The 26,711-nt window shown below is 34.3% G+C and overlaps 1 protein-coding gene across 1 annotated transcript; it reads left to right on the plus strand.

Annotated features, from left to right (window-relative positions):
- The first annotated feature begins 2,505 nt into the window (after positions 1 to 2,505).
- Positions 2,506 to 26,592, plus strand: LOC131929767 (uncharacterized). The gene is made up of 12 exons (XM_059286133.1): positions 2,506 to 2,534; positions 3,154 to 3,280; positions 7,593 to 7,738; positions 8,350 to 8,452; positions 9,188 to 9,358; positions 15,796 to 15,995; positions 16,229 to 16,322; positions 17,906 to 18,097; positions 18,796 to 18,962; positions 20,207 to 20,584; positions 21,543 to 21,731; positions 24,679 to 26,592. The coding sequence occupies exons 1-12, from the start codon at positions 2,518 to 2,520 to the stop codon at positions 25,097 to 25,099; spliced, it is 2,205 nt and encodes a 734-aa protein (XP_059142116.1). The 5' UTR covers positions 2,506 to 2,517; the 3' UTR covers positions 25,100 to 26,592.
- Positions 26,593 to 26,711: the final 119 nt, after the last annotated feature.

A 26,711-nucleotide genomic window follows, 5' to 3' on the forward strand; every position in this document is an offset into this window, starting at 1 on the left:
ACGGACACTTTTCTCCCTGCATAAACACATCGATTACCTAAATACGATATCGACCAACAGTAGCGTTCGATCGGAAGATCGAAGCTTCTATTTTTATTAGCCGGCTTTTTAAAAATGTATATGTATATTTGCCATATCATATTTGACTAAGTACATTCCTCAATGAGGTAAACATATTTTTGAAAACGATAAATTAAAAAATAGTTATTGAATATTTATCGGTTACTTTTGTAACCTTATCTTATGCGAAGGAAATGTATTGATTTTCATAAAAGGGGAATGATAAAACCACAGCATAGCAAGTTCGCTATCAATTATCCAGTAAAGCGAGTTTTTTTTCCTTCTTAAATTTCGACCAAGGCGAAGATTTATCGTTTACTTTTGTGTAGCCGGAATGTTTAAAAGATTTATATTTAGCTTTAGAGTAAAGAACACAACGAAACAAATTCACAATTTGTTTGCTTTTGTGTGGGACAAAGGAAACCGTGTCATGAATATTAATTTTTATGTGAACAACTCCGTGGGGATTAAATTTTAAATGAATAAAAGCTGACAGGTGTAAAGCCGTTAGTTGTAGGTATGCAGTAGGTGTGTTGTGAAATCTAACAAGCGTGATTTATGGGGTCTGTGTAGCAGTATAGTATCGGGTTTTTTACTGCTAGATGTCGCTGGGTTCAAAAGATGATATCTCCGATAGGATCGTATCTAGTCAATCATGCTGGTAAAACAACGACGCTGTATCGATTTTGGTGATCGTTTTTCGGTGATCAATTTTCGGTGATCTCCATTGTGCCATTGTACCACGAGATAATTGTTTTGAAATAAGTCACAGCCAAGGTTGCTTGTTAAAATAATTATTTCTTGGCTTTACTCCATTGAGAAATTCTAGACCCTATGAGAGTCTATGCAGATACTAAATTAAGGGACGGTGAGGTCGAGCGATCGACGACGAGCCTATACGTCTCGAGTTCGGATCTCGTCCTTGAGTTGAGGCCTGAGTCCACCCAGCTCTGCTGGTACCTGATACAAGTAAAGGCGAATGGGCATAGTGCTGGCCACACCTTCCCTTCATTCATATGCCTTGGTCAAAATACATTATGGGCTCTTCTTCATCAAAGATGCTAAAAAGGGAACTTTACTTTTATATATATATATATATATATATATATATATATATATATATATATATATATATATTTATATGTACACACACATATATATATATATATATATATATATATATATATATATATATATATATATGTATATATATTTATATATACACATATATATATATATATATATATATATATATATATATATATATATATATATATATATATATATATATATATATATATAAGAGTGTGAGTGTGGGTGTATGTGTGGGTGTATGTATGTATAGGTCTATGCATTACTTTGGAAAATAACTGGCTAACTTTATTTCTGTCGGAGTAACTAGAATCGCCACCTAAAGCAGGATAAAGAAGGACAAAAATACTAGGTAGATAATGAATAGCGGGTATATTGATAGAAAGGTTCACACCGTTCGATAAACTCGTCCATTGAAAGTGGAAAACCAGCGACCACCGATCGCTGCTGTGTCTATATTTAGAACTAGGCCATGTAGCGTTGTTGACGTTGCCATTAATAGAGACTCTTGGAGGGTCTTACGGGCTGACTTTGTAAACAAATACTTTTTTCGCATTTACACGTTCGTTTGTTGGTGGGGGTTGAATGTTGCTTTATAATGGAAGAGGTGACAGTTTTGAAGAGTATGTGATTATTTGTTGGTAGTTGACGCCTACACGATCCGCATATAGCTTTGGCTTTGTGTAGACTAGTGTTCATTTTTTTTTAACCCAGCGCAGGTTCTTCACATGTTTGCTAAAGCGTGGTCGTGTTAGATCAAACAAACATGTTGCCTATAAATCAAGTCTAAATTATTTGTTCTACAGTACTGGGATAGAGTACTTGTTATATAACTAGATTTACAAAACTCTATCTCAAATATAGGCCTAGTCGTCCTGGATCGTTGAATTAGTATACCACCTAAGTATCATTTCCTACCATTCAGTATACTAGTTTCTATAATCTATGCCAAACCCAAAATATGGGGCAGTGGCGTAGCGAGGTCGGGTGTCAACCCCCCCCCCCCCCAGAGGCGTAGCGACCCTTCCCGGAGACAAACTTTCAATTTTCGATTTGCACCCCCCACTCAAACTTTCGATTTGCATCCCCCTCCCCCCTCAAACTTTCGATTTGCACCTCTTAAAAGACTATTTAACACTCGAATTAATCACTCAATTAAGTGTAATTATCATTTTTCGTTATATATTTTGCTATTTTTTTGCCTTGGTGTCACCCCCCTAAATGGTGTCACCCGGTGCGGTCCGCCCCCCCCCCCTTGCTACGCCTCTGAACTGGGGTACTATTATTAGAACCGTGCATGAATATGAAAGTAATAATATAAAATTGTAATTATTTTTTATATGTTGCAGTGATCCACCATTTGAAATGGCTAGTGGAGAAAAGTAAGTCTTTTACTTTTATACATTGTGACTTTTTTTTTTAATGCATGGTAGTTCATACTAGTTGATCGATGTGTTTAAATATGTAAATAGTGAACTTCTATAATGCTTTGTTTATTTATGGAGGAATGCAACTTCGTTTATGTATGATACAAAAAAGATGTGTTTTTTTTCTTAATGTGCACAGTGTTGGTTACGTGAGTTCTAAAGAGGGCAGTTTAATGTTTTGAAGTTTCTAACAGTTGACGCTTTAAGTTTCGAAAACTTGCCAGAACTTGCCAGATTCCAATTTTGGACAAACTATCAAAATAACCAGTTTAAAATTCTCAAACTGGGCATATTCCAAAATAATTTTTTTTCAAAGATTCTTAAACTGTGTAGATTCTGAGACTGGATAGTCTAAACTTAAAAACTGGGCAGATTCAAGGCATTGAAGCAGAACAAATAAGTATGTTTTAGCAGTATGATGTTTTTTGTTAGCCTACCAATCTAAATTTTGTGTGTGAATAATAGGGCTGGTAAGTAGGTCACCAACCAGTTCTACGGCTCAATAAAACCTGCATGAGCCATAGAACTGGTTGGTGACCTACTTACCAGCCCTATTGCGTTCTCTTTTAAATAGATTACAGAGTTTGCTGGATACACACTGCACGTGTAGCCTGTGCCGCGAAGTGTTCAAACAACCGCGAATGTTGACATGTTTTCACACCTTTTGCACGCCTTGTTTAGAGTCGTACATTACACAGAAGGTTAGTGTTAGGATTGTTCTTAGAAAAGATATAATGCGCACTGTGAAGGGGTGGGGTGTGAAGGGGTGGGGGTGGGGGTGAACGGAAAAAGGTCACACACAAAAAGAACACAGAAAAAATGTCATAATTTTTGCTAGGAAAAAAAGTTACAGAAAAAAGTCACAGAAAAAAAGTCACAAAAGAAAAATTTTATTGGAAAAAAAGTCACAGAAATAAAGTTACAGAAACAAGTCACAAAAATATTCTAAATAAACCGGGAGTGATCTCCCCTAAACTTTCTCGAATGTTCTTATATAAAATAACAGGGGATGGGAACTCGGGCTATAGACATGATTTTTAATCCATTTTAAATACTTAAAGTTTTAAAAATAGAATAAAATCTCGTAGACAAAAGAATTGCACACCAAGTGAACGCCAAATAAAAAAGTGCATAATAGTGCGCAATATTATTAGTACTTTAAAAATTTACATTAGTTTTTTGAGAAATCGAAAAATTGCGTAAATTACTACTTCCGGTCAACGAAAATTACTCAAAATATGACAGAAGGTAGAGAATTAGATCTTTTACTTACTTGTGAAATTTCATTTATCTATCTGAAATAGTACTCAAGTTATAGGCTTGTGAAAAATTCAAAGTAGAAAAAGTACCACTTCCGTTTATCGGAAATCGCTCAAAAGTTGATACAGATCTACGATTTTGATAAAATACTTATATATGAAATTTCATCAACCTAGCTGTAACGGTACTCAAGTTATCGCGTTTACACACACACAGACAGACACACAGACATACGGACAAGATTGCAAAATTATGTTTTTCCGTATCAGTGAGATGAAAAACGTCGAGATTTGTAAAAATCTCGATTTTTTTTTTTTTTTGCACGATTACAAGACTTTCTCTATACTTCGTATATACGAGGAAGTAAAAATACTGTGATTTTATTGTTGATAATTGTAAAATGTGGGTGTTCATTAATGTGCGCGGTAATTTCTTCGGTAGCATATTTGTAGACTTTAAATACAGTAAGATAATGTACATAGCAACCTAAAATTTTGTTACGTATTTAGTTAAATACACGGAAGAAAATTATTATAAAATAAATTTAGGCTCATTATTGTGTTTGCATATGGTTTCGCCGTAGGTCTAATCATGGTCAGTTTCTCCTCAGTCGGCTTTGTCCGTCCTTATTCTGTGTTGTTGACGTTTTGCGCCAATGACAGCCTTGGTACTTTGTCGGCTTTCTGTTTTGATCATATGCCTTATTAAATAATGAGTGGGATGAAGGTGGTTGAACTATTATTGCGATGAGTTGAGGGCAGCAAGTCACATTAACTACGTCTTTATGCAATATAACGATAATTTAAAGCTAATATTTAACAAACACGATTGAAATCAAGACAGTTCGAAGATTGTATTTAATTCTATTAAATATTATATGTAAAACGGAATTACAATTAAATCCTACATACTATATACTAAAAATCTGATATGTGTGTTATAAATATGTATACAACCCACGCATAAATATCTAACATGCTTACATTACATTTAATCAATCGTAAGTTGATTTGCATAATACGTATATTAAGTAACAAATTCCATGCAAATATACATTTGTGATTTTTTTCCCGTGACTTTTATTTTTATTTTGTTGTGACTTTTTTTCCTACAATCGTGAAGGGTGGGGTGTGAAGTGGTGGGGTGTGAAGGAGAGGGGTGTGAAGTGGTGGGGTTAACGAGGTGAGGTGTGAATGGGTGGGGTATGAAGAGGGGTGTGTGTGGAGGGATTGGGGTTTTGAAGGGGTAGGGTGTGAAGTGTAGGGGTGTGAAGGGGTGGGTGTGAAGGGTCTGGGATGTAAAGGGGTGGGATGTGAAAGGAATGACTTGAATGCTTTAGAAACGCACTGTGCGTTGCAAGGCAACAAACTATGGCAACGTAAAGATGTGAGGTTTGAATAACGTCTTTGCACATGCCCATGTTAGCACATGACCAGCCTGTTGTGTGTGTGTGTGTGTGGAGGGGGGGTACAGATAATTGAGTTTAGAATTGATCTAGGTTCAAATTTCATTTCATAATTTACTCAAACTGAATTCTAAAACGATTTATCACATCATCTTAATGAAGCTTTTAAAAATAGATGCGACGTATCGACCAGGAAGATCATTACAACTTGGTTTACGATTTTTTTTATCAGTATCACCCTGCTCTGGTGTTGTTTTTTTTTACTGTTCTTGATAACAATTTTCTAGTTGATCTCAACTCTTCAAATATGTTAACATTTCTAAACCTCATTTGTTTATACTTTTTAAACAACGCAATCACCTGGTCCAAATGGCGTCCGTCCCAAAATTGCGTCATACATCTAGGGGAAAAAAATAACGCCATAAAACATACTCAAATGATGGTATATACGCTGTAGGAAAGTAAAGCTAGTTGTTATAATGACGCCACAAGTCCCGAGTTTAAACCCCCGGACAGATGAGGCTCTTTAGCTAGGGAAAGCTACCTATCTAGTAGAGAAAACGCAAACTACAAACTGCTGCCTTGTGGATTATTTTGTGATTTTTAAAGGGTATGGAAGCAAATCAAGTAAGGAAAGCGTTGAAGGAAATCTCCAATATAACAGATATAAACGAAGATGATATATGCCAATCTTGTATATATGCACACCTATAGACACATTTACATGAAAAAGGAATCTTAAAAAAAAAATCGATTACTTCAGAGGCGTAGCGACCCTTCCCGGCGCCCGGGGACAAACTTTCGATTTGCACCCCCTCTCCTCTCAAACTTTCGATTTGCACCCCCCTCGAACTTTTCATTTGCACCCCCCCCCCGTCAAACTTTCAATTTGGCGCCCCCCCCCCCCCCCAAGGTCGGCGCCCGGGGACATATGTCCCCCCCCCCCCTCGCTACGCCTCTGGATTACTTTACTTTATTAACACCTTTAGAAAATCGATGACTACAGATTGTTTGACTCTAAATGGCGTAGCTTGAACTTAGATTACAATTTTATTAACACAGACAATGCTCTTTAGAGATGTCAACAAAAGGAACTCTACAATAAATAACCAGATGTTATCGGTTTATTCGATAAGTCATTACTAGTGGACAAGATAGAAGATTATAATATGGGGGTGGGGGGGGGGGGGGAAATCAATGACAGAATTACACAGAGGAATGACAATTTATATAGCAAATGTATACTTTTACCAGTGACCCCCCCCCCCCCCGAAAATATCAAGTGCACCCTCCTTCCCCCCAGAGAAACAAGTTAATAAAAAGTCTAGTGACAATTTAAGCGCAATTTCCTTAATTAATTTTTTGTGACCGAACGAAAGGATATTTTTGAAAACTTTCTTCTGCAATATTGTTCTAAATTATGGCAGGAATCGATTGGTAAATGTTTCAAGTCGCTAAGTGGTCTGGTTGCCGAGATATGGGCCAAAAACTGCATTTTTCGAGGTTATTTGGCTTTTCCGGGAAATCCAGGAAGGAATTCCGGGAATTTTTTTGGCCCACAATCATCCTCGGAACTTGCTTAACGTATTTGCTTTTGGAACTAGTCCTCGATATTGCTTCGTTGAGGAGGAGATACGACTTAAAGCTGCGGACACACATCCATCCAGAAATGACGAATTAATAATCGCAATCCCAGTATGGAAATTGCGCTAAAAAGTCTGGAAGAAACACTTTACGTAAACCCAATCTCGACAAAATAGGTATAGCACTGTAGGGTTAGGATAGTGAGAGAGTTTTAGTACGTGTTCCTTTCTACAGAGGCATCATATGGAATGGTGTACGATATAGTGGTTAGTATATAGGGTTGTGTACGGTACACAATGCTTAGAGTATGGTGTTATGTAAAATACAATGCTTACAGTATAATATGGTGTACGATACAATGGTTAGAGTATGCTATGGTGTACGATACAATGGTTAGAGTATGCTATGGTGTACGATACAATGGTTAGAGTATGATATGGTGTACGATACAATGGTTACAGTATAATATGGTGTACGATACAATGGTTAGAGTATAATATGGTGTACGATACAATGGTTAGAATATGAGATGGTGTATGATCCAATGCTAGAGTATAATGTGGTGCACGATACAATGCTTAGAGTATGATATGTACGATACAATGCTTAGAGTACGATATGGTGTACGATACAATGCTTAGAGTATGATATGGTGTATGATACAATGGTTAGATTATGCCTTGTAATTTACGTTTGTGAATATGTACAATGCCCTGTTCTCTTTAGGTTTGTGAAAATGGACTATGTCCTCTATTTTTGTTTAGGTTTGTGAAAATGGACAAAAGAGCTTTCCCTGTCCCACGTGTTCTGCGCAGATTATTGTTGCTGGGGAAAACAAGATCGACGCTCATTTAGAGGTCAAGGTCGATCGATTCACCTGCAAACTGGTAGAAATTGTAGATGCATTCCGGTAGGTCTGGAATCAGAGGGTTAAAAAAAAATAGTAGAGAACATAGGGTACTGTAGCCATAGGGTGTTAGTAGCTATACCATAGGGTACTGTAGCCATAGGGTGTTAGTAGCTATACCATAGGGTACTGCAGCCATAGGATGTTAGTAGTTATACTGCAGCCATAGGATGTTAGTAGCTATACCATAGGGTACTGCAGCCATAGGATGTTAGTAGCTATACTGCAGCCATAGGATGTTAGTAGCTATACCATAGGGTACGACAGCCTTAGGATGTCAGTAGCTATACCATATGGTACTGCAGCCATAGGATGTTAGTAGCTACACTGCAGCCATAGGATGTTAGTAGCTATACCATAGGGTACTTCAGCCATAGGATGTTTGTATCTATAGTGTTTGTTGCCTTTATGCAGTGGCCTTGACTTGTGTGTCTTTGGGTATTATAATCTTGACATGTGTGTCTTTGGGTATTGTAGCCTTAAGGTATGTTTCTTTGTGCATTGTTGCCTTAAGCTATGTGTTTGTGGCTAATATTTCCTAAATACATCTTTGAAATTGAAAAGCGAAAAAAGGCGAAACAATAAATGTATTAATTGATGATAATATACTGTAGATCAGAGAAATCATGTGATATTTGCAAACGTGGGGATATATCTGTGCCTGCTTTGGACTGGTGCATGGAATGTTATGACGCCCTATGCGAAGTATGCGTTAAGGTAATTTTAATAATTTTAATTGTTTTGTTTTACGAACTGCTATAATTATAATTAAATTGTTTAACAATTCATCTGATGTAATTGATACAGCCCAATCCTTTAATTCTTATTTTAGAAAGCAATGGCTGTCAAAAAGAGTAATAGGGTTTTTTTTGGGAGGGGGCGGAAGGAGGGGGTACTTAGAGGTAACGTCAGAGGTGTGCCTGATCTTTATGATACGATGTACTGATGTAGATCTATGAGTGGGACGTTGTGGAGGTAGATAGTAGGAAACGTCAAAATTAATAGCTTGGCGTTATGTATGTACTATGTAAAATTCCCGGCCATGAATAAACATGCTTTTCTTTACATAGATTTAATAATAAACAGTATCTTCCATTATTCAAAATCGAGATTCTATAGATTTTACATCTTTATTAATCTAGATATAGATCTAATAATAAGACTGCAAACTAACACTAAAAAAAAGTAACTATTCAGATTGTTTATTGTTAATGTTATGTGTCCATTATTATGTGATAATGATCATTTTAAAAAAATTAAAATGTAGAAATTCTTCTAGATCTTCCAACTTAGCTTTTGTTTGATGTTATTTGTAGGGCCTTATATATTTTCGTTAATTGTATACTAAGTTATACTGTCAGTTTCATTATATAGTATATAGATCTGTTTTCTTTCACGCATTTTTTATCCTAAACCGAAATTGTAATCTTTTTTTTAATGAACGACTTTCAGATTCATTTATGCGGGAAAACAACATCAGATCACACAGTTCTTTCCCTTGAAGAGTTAAAAAAGTTATCTATTGAGAACGTCATGAAACGAAACATTACACAGAAATGTATCAAACATGAAGAAGACATCAAAATGTATTGCTTGGATTGCAAGGATCCAGTTTGTGTTCAAGTATTTTATCTTTGATCCTATTATTCTGTTAAAACAGCAATTTTTAGTTCTCTATTTTGTAACAGTAGCCTATAGAATATTATAGATCTAGAATCTGGATCTAGTTTTTAAAAAGTGTGTTGTTCATACTTTCATACAATGAATAAATGGGTAATCTATCGTTTTGGGTACGTAAAATCGCCCGCGACTAGTAATGTGAAAAACAGGTGACTCCTTAAATTTTAATAATTATTTCACATTTTGAGGAGGATTTATGTTTTGAAAAATACAAAAATGTTTCCTTCTTTCATTTATGTACCTGTTTTTAAACAATTGAATTAAAACTTTTCAGTAATAAATGAAGACCAGCGATGTTTCCAACAGATGCAACCATGCTCATTTACTATAGCAGCCATCTTGTTTAAGTTTTTTTTTATAGCGGATATAGCGCGAGACAGGCGGAAGTCACTCTATTTTACAAATGGCTGCTGTTTATATAGCAAATCTTGCTTGCAAACACTGCTGTTTAAAGTTAATTTCTGGCATATATTGATATATTTAGCCATTGATTTAGGTTTATTATTCATTTATCTATAATATTTGACACAAATATATCACAATATACTTCTACTAAAGCCTTGACAATGAGGTAACTTTTTCGTACATTAATAGCCGCGGGCGATTTTACGTACCCAAAACGATAGATTACCAATAAATGATACTGCTGATTGATACTCGATACTGATAGTTAGTTATTAGTTTAGTTAGTTATTGATACATCTCTCAGTTTCTCTCAGCTCAGTCAAAATCAGCTGTGAGGTAGGTTAATAGTTAATAAAATTATTTTATACCTAATAATATAATTATACTAATTATAGGCTAATAAATTATTAGTTTTTCTTACTAAATCTAGAATTTACTCAAATTTCAAATTAAACATGACTACTGAATGATAGACATCTATATTTAATCCATTAGAAACTAATTTTGAAGTTTTTAGTTCATTTTAAACTAAATAAAACTTAATTTAATATTTATTGACACTCACTGCCATGGCCAACACACCTCTCCATGACAACTCTACTTAAGCTTGAACGTAAAGAAAACCACAAATAGGTTAGACTTTTTAAGTGGCCATGTACCCAGAGTTCCCCACTAGTGATCATCAAATAGCGGTCACGTGGTTTAAAAAAATAAATAAATTTGGTTGTCATTCAAAAGTCGTGTCTTATTTTAAAAAGTGCATGCAATATTTGATTTATTTCTTCATATAATGATAAAACTAATAATTCTACAACCTCCAATTCATTTTTGTGACCTCCGGGCTGATATTTTAGAAGTTCTATTAATTTGAATGAGACCGACTTTTGAATTTAGCCTCCGTTCTCCAAACCAAATTTTAAAATGCTTTTCTGGCATATCTAACCCTGCCACTTATGGTTTGTTGTAATGACACGGAAATCCCGCCATTTTGCGCGTGGTAAACATTTTTAAATGTAATTAGTTGAAGGTCTCTGGAATTTGGCCGTAAAATCGCCGGAAATCAAACGTCCGGTCCGGGCGCCATATTGTTGTTAGCAACCGACCACGCCTCCAAGTTAGCGAGAAATACTATAAATTATTAATGGAGGCGACCGAGTTGACGAGAATCCTTCCATCTTATTGTTGACATGGATTAAAATCGTGCTTTTTTAGATTTTGCTATCAAAAAGTGGCTGTAAAAATAATAAAAAATATAAACTTAAGCCTAAAAACTAAAAATAAATCAGATAGGCCTATGTATTATATTTTTATTATAATATTTATATTTTTAGAATCAATGTTATATTATAAAAGTTGCAACTCCATTTAAGGCTACATTACATACATTTCTCTTTATTTTTATTTTATCAAGCCTAAGTTATAACCCGATGTTTCACTTTCATAATACAAGCATTGATTGGCTGTACAGGAGCTCCGTGATCTATTTCTGCAGCCCCACATCATAGTTTTTTGTTTACAAAACTTTGCAGATAAAGTTTTTAAATAACAATGCAAATTTTAATCCCATGACCTAGTTTTTCCTTTTTTTCCACTTACAATGTGTACAATAAAATGTATGCTAACCTATCGAATAGCAGGATGCTATTGTTTATGTCACCATTGCACGTGAAAACCAATTTTATTTGGTTACCGAAAATATTAAAAACATCAAATACATCCAATCTTTAGTAAAGTCCAAAAAAAAACCAGACTAACAGGATATTATAACCATACTAGGGTACCTGTCCCCGCACGTTGCCGCGGGAATAGAAGAAAGTCCGATGAAATATATAAGAAGGGTTTCATCCATGCGTTACCAATCCTATATTCTTAGACTTGTGACCTTGTTTTCTAAAAGTGAGTTATTTAAATGTAAACAATGCTTGCGCTTGGATCATAAATATCGGGACAGGGGTTTACCTACACTACAGCATGAAAACCTTGAGTGGACATTAATCACTCACCGAAATAATGAGGTAGAACACACTTCGGTGACCACCCATGTGTCAGGGACGTAGAGGGGCGCTCTTAGTTTTCTTTTTCGCAGAAATATTTTCGGGAGTATTCTCATCTACTCCCTAAAGTTTCATGACACTCGGATGAACCGCATCCGAGTTTTATTTCTTATATACCGTGTATAGAGAAAAAAATCGCTCCCCCCGGGGGCGCCGTCCTTGCAATATTAAAAAATATTTTTTTTTGCATCTCCCCAAAGTTTCATGGTACACGGATGAACGGTGTGAAACCGAAATAGACTTTTATTTTTATAAACCGTATATAGAGAAAAATCGCACCCTTCCATAGCGCAGCCCTTGCGAAAGTAAAAAAAAGTATTTTTTACAGAACCCTTCCCTGAATTGTTCTAATCAACTCCCCAAAGTATAATGGAGATCAGATAAATGGTGTCAAACCAAAATCGACTTTTATTTTTATATACAGTATATTGAGAAAAATCCCACCATTCCGTGGAGCCGCCCTTGCGAAATTTTAAAAAAAAAGTTTTTTTTTACAGAAACCCCATGGAGTGTCCTAATCAACTCCCCAAAGTTTGATGGCGATCGGATGGACGCCGTGAAATCGCAATCGACGTTTATTTTTATATACCGTATATAGAGAAAATCGCACCTTCCTGTGGGGCCGACCTTGCAAAATTAAAAATAATTTTTACGGAACCCTTCCCTGGAGTATTCTAATCAAGTCCCTCAAGTTTGATGGCTATCGGATGAACGTTGTGAGACCGCAATCGACTTTTATTATTATATACCATATATAGAGAAAAAACAAATCGCGCCCTGCCAGGGCGCCACCCTTGCGAATTTGAAAATGTTTTTAGCGCAGAAAACTCCCCAGGAATATTCTCAACATCTTCCCAAAGTTTCATGGCGATCGTGTGAACGGTGTCACCTCAATTCACTTTTATCATTTTTATATACCGTATATAGAGAAAAATCGCACCCTCCCATGGCGCCGCCCTTCCGAAATTAAAAATGATTTTTTACAGAACCCTTCCCTAGAGTTTTATAAGGAACTCCCCAAAGTTTCATGCCTATCGGATGAGCGGTGTCACTGCAATTCACTTTATTATTTTTATATACCGTATATTGAGAAAAATCGCACCCTCCCGTGGCGCCGCCCTTGCGAAATTAAAAATTTTTTTTTTTACAGAACCCTTCCCTAGAGTGTTATAATGAACTCCCCAAAGTCTCATCGCTATCGGATGAACGTTGTCAAACCAAAATCGACTTTTATTTTTATATACCGTATTTAGAGAAAAAACAAATTGCGCCCTGCCAGGGCGCTACCCCTGCGAATTTGAAAAAATTTTCTCTGCAGAAACCTTACCAGGAATATTCACAACAACTTCCCAAAGTTTCACATCGATGTGGTGAGAGGTGTAGTAATGCATAAAAGACAGACACACACACACACACACAATCATACATTGCTTTATAGATATATATATATAGATTTATTTTAACTACGCCGTGTATGATTTTAAAAATATTTAATGGGCCTCTCAAATACCTTTGAGACTATACTCAGCCGGGTCCATTATTATTAAATTTAATATAATAAATTTAAATAAATAATAATTAATAATTAAGTAATATTAATATAGGATGGGCTGATTACACACTAAAGCCACCTTAGGCCTTAGGTATTTGATTTACTTTCACCCTTACACTCATCTGAAGTCTAGAACACAAAAACTTAGTCTAGAACACAAAAACGAGTCTGGTTTTGTGACCAGCGACTCAGAAGATATCCCATATAGCCAAAACATACTTTGTACACTATAGGGCAGAAAACAGATTTGTACTGCTAAATGCATATTCTATCTTCGCCATTGATTATTTTCTTAATCAGACATTGTTTGGTGATTTTGTTGATATTGATAGATAGAACAATATCTTTGGAAGCTTCGTGGGCAATGTATTTGTGGAATTTGTTTTTGATATTTTTATGCCTTCTCTGTGAAGGACGCGAAGTATGCAAATCACGTCGGAATGGATCTCCTTGGGTTTACATTTACATCTAAAATTAGCAAGGAACAATTATTTTTATAATTTGATTACATTAAATGGATGTTTTACATTAAGAAATGAATGCTGTAAATGATAATGTAAGAAAAAGTTATTTTTACAATTTTTTAAACTTTTTAAACAAACGCCTAGGATTATTTTATTTTATTTTAAATTTTAAGTTTACTTTTAACTTTAAACCATTTTTAAAAAATCAAACTTAATTGATAATGTAGTTATTTCAAAGTGAAAATTTTCTGTCTGAAATAGTTTATAACCTTTGTACACTGAGCCAGCCTTCGCACGACCTATGCGCAAGTCTGTTTCTTCGCAATAGTGTCGAGGGCTAATTCTAAAAATAACTGAGCCCTTTCTATTCTAATGTTTATTCATAGATAAAATTGGGCACAATTGTTCGAACACATGAAAAATAGTGAATTAATATTTATTTAAAGCTATAGCCAAAAGAAAGTATAGCTTCATAACTATGTAAACTATGAATCAAGTGACAGCTGTTGTGGAAATGGGTCCCAATTTTACTTATTTAGGATGATCTACTTTTATTATATATGATTAAAATTAGACATATTGGTAAGAAGCTGAGTAAATGACCACGTATGCAATGGCTGACACGTTTTGAGATGAGGAACGAGTACGGCGCAAATTTATTTTTTAGTACTAAGTTTATTTTTTGTTTTAAAACGTAAAATAATATACTTACATATTAGTAGTGGATTTCAATTTCAATATAGTTCTAATCACAAACTTCTGTTTTTAAAAGTGATTTTGCTTCTAGATCTAGCCTATTTTAAAAATTATTTAGATCTAGATGTATTTGACAATCGTGTCCAAGATTCTTAGGCCTTATGTTGAAGTCATTTGATCTATTATAAGTAGCATTATAACGACTGCATCTATCATTAAAATTGGATATGGACCAGTTCTAATTATACATTCTGTTCATTAGGCTACCAATTCAATTAAAATCGTACTAAGGCGTAAAACCCTACACTGCAGTATTTGAATTAGACCACGGACAGTCGTAACTTTTAATTTATGATTAAAGTACTAAACAATTATAATTAGCCATGTAAATGCTGCAACTATAATAAAAATTGGCTTATAGACATATTTTACTAATAATGTTTCATATATATTTAACTGTGTAATATTTTTTTCCCATAGTGTTTGTAAAAGCCAAAACTTAGATAATTTTTTTTAAAGGAGGGTGGTCTTTTTTTTCAAGAATAATTATAAAAAAAATCAATCTATAAACTGGTATATTTTGTAAAGTTTGACATTATTATAAATAAGTTTATGCCTTAGTGATACTTCTGTGTAATTATATTTTTGATATTGTGAAGTTCGTGGATTTTTAGACCTCACTTCGTGGAAATGTGAAAAAAGTTTTCAATAGAGTGAGTGTTGTTAATCTATATTTTGAACATGATGTAAATGTCTAGTGCTATTAATTTTTTTTCCTGAATTCCTCGATTGTTAAGCAACAAAATTGAAAATTGACCTTAAAAGTAAAAGTCTGAGAATTGGATCTGTTTTCTGCCCTACAGTATGGATATAAGTCATAAGTAGGCCCAAATTCCTTCATACATATATGTCACTAATGTTAAAATAATGTGCTTATTTCTACTAAAGTAAAACCTTTGCTATTTCAAAATTGCTCTGAAATTTATAATTTCATTTTAACAAAATTAAAACATACCATAAAGACGTTATTGAATAAAGTAAGGGTTAGAAATTACAAGTGGCTATTTACATTAACAAATACTGTATAATTCACAACTATCATCAAAACTGATATGCCATTAAAAAAATAATTACTATTACAGTAGGGAACATAGTATTAATTTATTAAAATAAATTTTAAATTAAAGACATCTTTGTTTATTTCAACAGTGTTTTGCAAGTACACACAGAAAATGTGAACATTGTGTGTTAATATCGGAAGCAAGCAAGTCACTGAATGAAGATGTGGCAGAGCTGATTTCCAAACTTCATTCTTTCAAAGACAAGTGTTCTGATGTAGTTCCCACCAGTGAAACATCAGCAGAGATTCTCCTCAAATCTTCATTACATAGAGCAGAGGAAGAAATTAGGTAATAGTAGTTTTTCTTAAGTGGTAAGGCAGATGCTTAAGAATGTACAATTTTTTTTTTTATCCACAGGTGAAATTAGGTTGGGGAGGAGTGAAATTGGCTTGTTGGGGAATAATTTAATGATAAAAAAAAAGACTTAAGGGGAGGATCAATGTAAGATACAATTAATTAATTATAAATTTATTATAGGCCTAAATTAATTATAAATAAAATAAAATTGTTTTACCTTCTAGGGCATTGGCAAATGAACTTCGGCAGAAAATAGATATGCATGAGAAAATTGTATTGGAACAGTTACATTCTCTAGGTGAACAGCTTCAAATAAAGGTTAAACATGCATGTTGTTTTGGCTTACTTTGTTCCTTTTAAAAATCACTTTAACTTTGAAAAATGTACTATATTAATTAACAATCATAATTGAATATTTCACTAATATAAACCAAACTTACTTTTAAAAAAAATTATTTATCAATTAGAGACCGTCAATAAATAATTTTAGCATCCTCACCTATACACCCCAATCCCACATTTTCACATATAGTAACAACAAATAAGACCTCGACACTCTTAAGTGACATTTTTTTCAAACTTTCACTCTCTCCCCTGTAAAGTCTACCAAAGTCTATCCATGAGTAGTTAAAAAACCATTTAATTTTCAGTACAATTTACAAAAAAGTCCTATAAAAGTCTAAAAAACAGAAGTGTGATGTCACACTTTCTTAATAAACCAGTTTATCTCTAAACCCCCACTCCCAGAAGTATGATGTGATTAATTTAACATTTAATAAAAGAAATTAATGAAGTGCTATTTTAATAACGACAGTCAAAGGGGCAGTGAAGTGTAACAATGTGTTTTTTAAGGCCATGCAACATCCCAGGGGCGGAACTATAGTGCTGCCAGACCCTGCAATGCGGGAGGGGACCCAGGCCATTTAGGGACCCCAGCCGACCATAATAATTTTTTTATTGTTAAAAAAAATTAAATTTTCTTTGATTTTTGACTTGATGGTTGTTTTGTAAAAAGATTATTGTAGCTGCAGTTGGTTATCTTTATTCTATAGACATTCTTGTATATTCTTTTTCCCTTTGTTTTTAAACCACTGTGAAAGCCGACTCATCTTTCTCCTACAATCAAACTTATCAAAGATAAGCAAACGTTCAAACCACTTTCATGACTTATTTCGCTTTTTTAAATAATCAAATAGGGGTGCTCATAAGCTCTTTGTACTAAACAAATTAAAAAGCAATTACTTCTCTTAATTATTATTTTTTTATAAAGTAGGCTACTTACTAAAGATTGACATTGTATAAAAAGGAAATGTATTTAAAATTAATAATATAAATTTTAAAAAAATATAAAAATAAACATAACACGAGACACCATTACTTACACTAAGCTTTCATGTTTTATATTCTTTTGACCGACTAGATGTAAAGGGGTCTTATAGCAGAGATAAATTGAAACTGATTTTCACAAAACACACTAATGCCCTTACACACATGACATGTTGTAATTTGTTTTAATTGCCCTCAATTGAAACAAACATTTGTTTTCATAAACCCGAACAGGCCAGCAATGAGTATCCTATGTTCTTATTTTGTGTTTGTATATATATATATGTATATATATATATATGGGGCCTAAAAAAAAATTTTTGCTGGGTGGCCCTTTTATTCTAGTTCGCCACTGCAACATCCATGACGTTATACGGTCTGTTTTATGTCTAGCTGGATTTACTCTCTTTACCATATGTCAAGTAATAGATTTGAGTCAGAATCAAACTCAAGGCATGTTCTGCACATTAAACTGTTCCATATAGTATTACATTAACATGAATTTTTTAAAATTGTTTATTATTAAAAAAAAAAAAAAATTTCCTATTTACTAGCAAATTATTTTTAAAATTTAGATTACAGACACTATGAAGTCTCCTGAGATTCCAGTTGAGGAAGAAATGAAGGTTTTATCCTCGGCAGAACTCAGGCTGGCTGCACTTCTCAAGTATGGCTGTGATGGTGAAGTCCTGGAAGTCTACAATTACATCAAAGAAACTTTGGCAAAAATCGAGAAGAAAAACTCAACAGATAATGGTGAAAATGAAGTGAGTTTTTTTTTTTTTAGGGTTGTAAATTTAATTACCCTCTTTATTTTGTGTGCTGTTCATGATTATCATTAAAGAGTTTTGTGGATATGTGGTGTTGTAAAACAGTGATCCCTAAAAACCAACTTCCAAAAAGCTCAGTAACCAGAAAACTTTTTTTATTACTATTTGAATAATTTACATAAACAACCTAAGATGTTTATTTAATTTAAATAAAATAGAGGCTGAGTTACCCTTTTTAACATAGTGGACCATAGGGTACATTAAGTTGAATTCAACTGCTCTGTGACCTCTGCAAATGTAGGGATATATTGTCAGGATAGAGTCAGGTATCCCGCAGATAGGTATGGACACAGAGACGTTCCATGGGATCTGAAGTCAAGACTTTCGGATTCGCAGTCATACGCTCTGCATCCAACCAATACTGTATAAATATATATATATATATATATATATATATATATATATATATATATATATATATATATGTATATATATATATGTATATGTATATATATATATATGTATATGTATATATATATATATATATATATATATATATATATATATATATATATATATATATATATATTTATTTATTTATTTATATATATATTTATATATATATATATATATATATATATATATATATATTATAGCAGATATATTTATATATTGGTACATATATTGTTTTTAAGGTCCGGCTCAAGGTGAAATTTGATACAGATAGCATGGTCAAGACCTTTTGTCGAGATTTTGAAAAACTTGGGGACATTCGAGTTGAAGACTGCAACACAGACAGTGGGTTTTCTTCTTGGGGGGTCACAGTGACTTCAAGAGAAGAAATTATCCTAGCTGATTGCAGGTAGGAAAGTTGACTTTGATTTTGTTTCTTTTTATGCGGACATTTGAATGTTGAATTTTGATAGTGGAAGGGAGATAATAGGGTAAAAATGGTAGACGAATGTACTGCTAAACCATTAATGGTTTTTATGTCTTTGCCACTAGTGCTGAAGTTAATCCCTTGAGTCTATGGTTATATTGCTAAATTCAGAATACCTTGACATACTTCATATACAGAGGAGTAATGATCATTAGTCTTGAAGTGTATTTTTTTGACTTAGTACTGAAAACTATCCATTGATATTTGCTGCACCTGTCCCCACTCTAACCCCCCTCCCTTCCCCCCCTCCCTTCCCCCCCCCCCCCCCCCCCCCCCCCCCCATGGTAGCCAGCCTTTAAGGGGTATTTTACTTTTATAATTTCTTGTATACAAGAGGCAGTATTGTAATCGTGCAAAAATTCAATGTTTTTTTCACCTCCCATAGTTGGCAATGCTTAGTTTTGTAATCTTGTCTGTCTGTCTATCTGTCTGTATGTATGTATGTAAATAGGATTTCTTGCATACCGCTTCAGCTAGGTTGACGCAATTTCTACCACTTCTACCAGACCAATTTATTTCATGACTTGAAGACAATGCATTGTGACATAAAATATTACTTCTTTACGTGTTTTAAAAATAATCACTGTTTCTTATTATAAAGTTTAAATTTTCCTTGCTATCATACACACATTGTTTGCGTTCATTACTTGCGCAATTTTTTCTTCTACACGATTCTATTCTATTTAAAAAATGTAAGTATTAAAAAATGTTAATAAAAACACATCTAATGTCCGATCGCCCTAGAAATGCCATCACACTTAGTGTTATATAAGAATATACGCGAGAGTTAAGTTGAGATCACTCCCACTTTATTTACAGCTAGTGGTTGAGTGTGAGTGCACAACTACAATTATTTTTAGTTTAACATGTAAAAACAGTATGAGACTGAGTTGCCTAGCTGTAGAGAGCTAGACAACTACCCCAAAAGTTTTGAGCTTGAATCCCGGTTCAAGACAGAAGAACATCTCTGATTTCACCCAGCTCTTATGGGTACCTGATGAGCAGAGTGCTGACCACACTATCCCTTCATATATCGAGGTCACAGAAACATGTGAACTCTACTTCACTTGCCCCATAGACTGTCAAGTTTGAAAGGGAACTTCACTTTACAATGTAAAAATATTATATTTTATTTAACATAAATTTTCTTTTTTTTTTTACTTAAGAAACCGAAGAGTGCAAAAATTCTCCAGCTCTGGTGACCTCATGGATCACATTGTTCTGAACGAAGAGCCAAGGGATGTCACCTGCTTTGGAGAAGACAATATTGCTCTCACTCTGTCGAAAAAACACATTTACATAGTGTCCTTGTCTGGCAGCATGGCACTGAAAAGGAAATATGAAACCCTGAAACAGTATGATGGGATAGTCTACTCCCCTGCCAATTTTTGTTTTCTAGTCAGTTCTGTTGAGGACCGTTGTGTAGATTTAGTGTCCAGACAAGGGGACATAACCAAAACATTTAAGTTTAATTCTGCTGGCGAGCCTCTTTTTGAAATTCCCAGATATGTTGCTGTTTCAAAGGATGGATTTTATGTAATTAGGTATGTCAAATTTATCATTTTATAAATTTTAAAAAGATAATGCAGATTTTCTTAAAACTTTTCATGTAAAAAAAAACAATTATATTTTTTCTTATCATTTGGTATGATCACATTTTTAAACAATTCCTCCTACTATCACTTATTGACTTCACTTAGTCTTCTTTACCCCTTGTGGTGCATAGTGCAATAGGGTCTCAACAATAATCTTCCACTTTGTCTGGTCCATGGCTGTGTATTTTTCAGCCTCCCAAGACATCCCAGTTGTATTTTTATTTATTAATATCATGCAAATGATTAGTGTTAGGTCTAATATTTTTGAGGAAATTTGGGTTATTAAAAATTAAAACATGGCTTACATGTTTTCTTTTTATAATAATAATGTTCGCTAAAATTTTGTGATTTTGAATAGCTTTAACATAATTAGTTTTAAGTAAATATAAAAATAATCAACATTTTTTAGCATTGTTTTGTCATAATCTAACTGTTTTTTAAATGGAAGAAGTGGGTGTGGTAATTCTAACTTCTTCTCTCATGTCTAAGATCCCAGTAGCACCAAAACTGGTGATACACAATATGTAACAAATCCGACTTAAGAAATAAAAATGTTTTTTACTGTTAGCGCAGTGACGTGTTTTATTTTTATCAAATTATTATACCTCACTTTCTAGACACCATGAAAATAGTCAAATATTAGAACCTTTCATAATTTAAAATATAACTGCACCATACCTTTTGAAATTCATATTCTTTTTTAAAAAAAGAATTCAAAAACAGGTTAAGTTAGTGTTTTGGAATAATCGTTATTATTATTTAAATCGTATTCATTTTTTTTAAAACAATGTTTTTTAAATCATCTTTATATTATGAAAGAAAGATACAGATTGTATCTTACATTTTTAGCTCACTACATGGATAAGAAATATAGTAAATTATCTTATCGTTTATATTTTCTCTCCAGTGATGCAGGAAAAAGTGCCGTGATGTGCATGTCACAAGATGGCAGCGTTGTGTTCAGCTATTCACCTTCAGAGGCCAATGAGTTAAAGCGGGCGCAGGGAGTGTGCTGTGATAAAATTGGGAACCTTTTTGTGGCAGATTATGCCAACAGTAGGGTGCACCTTCTGACATCTGATGGTAACTTCCAGAGGTGAGTTTACTTTCAGTAACATTGAGGTTACTCCCAGTAACATTGAGGTTACTCCCAGTAAGATTGAGGTTACTCCCAGTAACTCTGAGGTTACTCCCAGTAACATTGAGGTTACTCCCAGTAAGATTGAGGTTACTCCCAGTAACAATGAGGTTACTCCCAGTAACATTGAGGTTACTCCCAGTAAGATTGAGGTTACTCCCAGTAACAATGAGGTTACTCCCAGTAACAATGAGGTTACTCCCAGTAACACTGAGGTTACGCCCAGTAACATTGAGGTTACTCCCAGTAACAATGAGGTTACTCCCAGTAACATTGAGGTTACTCCCAGTAACATTGAGGCTACTCCCAGTAACATTGAGGTTACTCCCAGTAACATTGAGGTTACTCCCAGTAACATTGAGGTTACTCCCAGTAACACTGAGGTTACTCTCAGTAACATTCAGGTTACTCTCAGTAACATTGAGGTTACTCCCAGTAAGATTGAGGTTACTCCCAGTAACTCTGAGGTTACTCCCAGTAACATTGAGGTTACTCCCAGTAACATTGAGGTTACTCCCAGTAAGATTGAGGTTACTCCCAGTAACAATGAGGTTACTCCCAGTAACATTGAGGTTACTCCCAGTAAGATTGAGGTTACTCCCAGTAACAATGAGGTTACTCCCAGTAACAATGAGGTTACTCCCAGTAACACTGAGGTTACGCCCAGTAACATTGAGGTTACTCCCAGTAGCACTGAGGTTACTCCCAGTAACATTGAGGTTACTCCCAGTAACATTGAGGTTACTCCCAGTAACATTGAGGCTACTCCCAGTAACATTGAGGTTACTCCCAGTAACATTGAGGTTACTCCCAGTAACATTGAGGTTACTCCCAGTAAGATTGAGGTTACTCCCAGTAACAATGAGGTTACTCCCAGTAACAATGAGGTTACTCCCAGTAACACTGAGGTTACGCCCAGTAACATTGAGGTTACTCCCAGTAACACTGAGGTTACTCCCAGTAACATTGAGGTTACTCCCAGTAACATTGAGGTTACTCCCAGTAACATTGAGGCTACTCCCAGTAACATTGAGGTTACTCCCAGTAACATTGAGGTTACTCCCAGTAACATTGAGGTTACTCCCAGTAACACTGAGGTTACTCCCAGTAAGATTACTTTCGTGTTTACTGGGCCTGTAACTTGTTAGAATGGGGTTCATTTATAAGCGGAGTTGTTCAGTTAGTCCTGAATTTGCTGCTAAAATAAATCATCGTGTAATTTCTACATCCAACTCAGTTGCTTCACTCATAGATAGACATAGTTCACAGTGATGTAAGTTGCTGTATGGGCAGACACCTAAGTGTGTATACCTCAATACTACGGAGGGTTACCAACATATGCTCAACTACAGCACACCTTGGGGCATCTGGGCCATAGCGTGGACAAATCTGTGCCATAACAGCTGAGATTCAAGAAATAAAGTGCCAGATTTATTTATGTTTAAATAACTCAGTTTTAGAAAACAAGATCACGCATCTAAATATATCCAGTTGGTAACTTATTGATGTGATCCTCTTAAAATATTGTGTGAGCCGGTAGCCACACGTGGGGTGGGTACACTAGGGAGAAATATGATTCCACTGTTAGGATGAAAAATCAGGATTTTTGTGATTTAGTTAGTGAGAAATGTCTAAATGTATAACCTTGCTAATTAAGGGTCCAATTGTATAACCTGACTAATTAAAAGTCTACTTGTATAGCCTGGCTGAACATTTTATTCTCCATCAAATGAGAAACACAAATTACCTGTGTTCAGTCACCAGTTTTTTTTTACTAGAAATGTTTGCCAATTTTAAATTTTATGGTACAGTAAATTAGAATTTTAACTGTAATTTTTTTGTGTTGTAATTTGGAACATGTCTTGGTTAGGATGCTAGTTATAACCCAGAATGTTCATATTTTTGAAACCCATAACGTCACTGTAGTAGACCTAATTTACAAATGTACTTAACATAAAGGCAATCATTGGTTAATGTAAAAAAAATGGTTAATACTATTTTTTAGTTCCAATTAAAAATTAAAAACAATTCCTTTTTTTTAAACAAAGGCTGCTTAAAGTGGATTGGTGAGGAGGTTTTTGTGGTCTTTAAATTCTGTTGTACTGAGTTGATTGTCTTAGTAAGGTTGGCTGTTGATTGTTCCATTCTAAAATTATTGTAAGCAGATTGTTCATCTTTAAGTGATGGACACAATATTATTGTGGTGTTTAAATTCTGTTGTACTGAGTTGATTGTCTTAGTAAGGTTAGCTGTTGATTGTTCCATTCTAAAATTATTGTAAGCAGATTGTTCATCTTTAAGTGATGGACACAATATTATTGTGGTCTTTAAATTCTATTCTATTGAGTTGAATGTCTTAGAGTAAGGTTGGCTGTTGATTGTGTATTATTCATCTTTAAGTGATGGGACCCACTGTTGATGCTGGTTATTTGAATTGTTTGCTCTGAAGAAGCTTCAGTTAATTACATAAATACTACGACTGCTTAAATTAGAGTTACTACAATCAGTGTATTAATTAATGAGTTTACAAATTCTGTCAACTAAACAAATTTAAGATTTGTGTACAATGTATGATAACTAAACATGAAGTTCTGAAAAACATCAACCACAGAAGTGTTGTCAAGCTTAATTTTTATGAAAGAAATTTAATTTTTTGTACAACCCAATCTTAATTAAAAATTACTTTTATTTGTCCAAAAAAGGAGAAAAAATTATTTTAATTACAAAAAAAATTTAGCTCATATCTGAAAGAACTATTGTTGTATCAGACACTAAGATTATTACTAGTGTTTTTTCCAATGCTTGATAGGATTTAAAGTTAAAGAAAATGTAATCTTGAAAATAAATTAAATAATTGTGTCATTATTTTTTTTATTCATTAAATCTTTGTTTTTAAATTTTCAAGGTTTGTGCTGGGTAGGGAGAGTGGGCTGAGACGTCCGGTCGCCCTGGCCATGACACAAAGCAACAAGCTGGTCATCATTCAATCAGACGGTGTTGTCAAAATTTTCACTTACGAAAGTGCCGAAGTCTCGCCGAAACCAAAACCCAAAGACCTTCCGCCGGTGAGAGAGTCTAGCGATGACGGTGAAGACAGCGAGGCTCCAGTTGTTTCTCATTCGGCTTTTGGAACCCGGCGCTTGAGCAGCTATACGGGGCTGGGTGGGGGGATCAGCTATGCTAAAATGTTTGGGAACCCTGGCGCCATTCACAGTGGAGGCACTGGGTACAAGAGTTACAGAAGGCACAGTGAGAATGTTGACCCGAGGTCACCCACAGCACCGCCACCTTTCCTCCCACAAAGCCTTCGTCCGAGGAATTTTTAAAAACAAAGTGCAGTACTCAGTAAAAGTGTTGATTTGATATCTTTGCGTTTTTCCAACCATGACACCTTCCACAGTACCATTCCAACCGTTAAACTTCTGTCATGTTATGCTCATATTTATTCATTTCTCAAGACAATCATGCATACCACATGATGTTTTTACAATGGTTAAATTTGTAATTATTATAATTTATATTAAACATGATCTGGCCAGTTTATAGATTTAAATGAGTTTATACAGTAAAAATTAATTTACCAGATCCGATTTTATAAGGACAGATGGAACAGCTTATCTGTTTGGTGACGTTCACATATGGAAGGGATCAGGTGCTCAACACATTTGCCTTTGCCTCCCTGACTCAAGTCATGACTCAGGAGCATGGTGCTGACTCAAGTCATGACTAAGGGGCATGATGCTGACTCAAGTCATGATCAGGGGCATGATGCTGACTCAAGTCAAGATCAGGGGCATGATGCTGATTCAAGTCATGATCAGGGGCATGGTGCTGACTCAAATCATGACTCAGGGGCATGTTGCTGACTCAAATCATGACTCAGGGGCATGATGCTGACTCAAGTCATGATCAAGAGCATGATGCTGACTCAAGTCATGATCAGGGGCATGATGCTGATTCAAGTCATGATCAGGGGCATGATGCTGACTCAAGTCAGGCACATGGTGCTGACTTAAGTCATGACTCATGAAATAGTTTTTATGCTATAAATTTGAGATAATTTTTGTTTTGGGTATCTAATTTTTTTAATGTAAAAAAATTTATTATAGTTTTGTCTTGCAATGTTTCATTTTGAATCATATAAATGTAAAAAGTTTGTAAATATTTTTTTATATCAAAAGCATTTTTATGTAGGCTCTACTTCAGTGCTTTACGTAACATATAATAGATATACAGTTCTCTTTAACATTTGCTAAACACTTATGTATGCCAAGAAAAGAAAATGTTTTTTTTTTATTTCTTTGTAGCCCTACTTCAATTGTAAATAATTGTAAATAAATGGAAGTTCAGTTATCATTGGCATGCCGCTGAGGTTACCTTGCCTAAATAGCAACCTCAGATGTCAATGTTATTGAAATAAAACTATGTTAGCTATGTTAAAACAAAAGAGAAAAAGAAACATTGATGAGTTTAATTTATTATGAATAACTAGTAGGATACTTGTTTTTATCTTTACATTTATTTTATGCCAAACAGATTTGCATTGTACTAATTGTAGATTAACTTAAGTAATTCTTAAGTTAAGAAATATTAGGATTCCATAAAATTTCAATTATCAGTTCAGTAGATCATAGAACTCTTAGCAAACTAAAGAGTTCGATTGAAAATTCGCTTATAAAAATGTCTGATTATTACACACCCTAAAGATTTTATATAGTTCGCATTTAATTTTATAAGCTTATGTGTGTATAAAAATACAAATAAACTTTCATTTTGTTATTTTTGTATCATTCTATAATAATATTGTAAAAAACAATAAACAGGCTTAAGTATTATCAATTAATTATTAAGTTAGTTTTTGTTGTTCTGTTTGATGAATGTTGAAAAATGTAAATTGTTGTTGCCAGCTGCTATTTACTGAAGAAACTACACATAGAT

Source organism: Physella acuta, unplaced genomic scaffold (genome assembly GCF_028476545.2).
Source record: "Physella acuta isolate Inbredline_101_S28 unplaced genomic scaffold, ASM2847654v3 ptg001672l, whole genome shotgun sequence".
Taxonomy (NCBI): Eukaryota; Metazoa; Mollusca; class Gastropoda; family Physidae; genus Physella; species Physella acuta.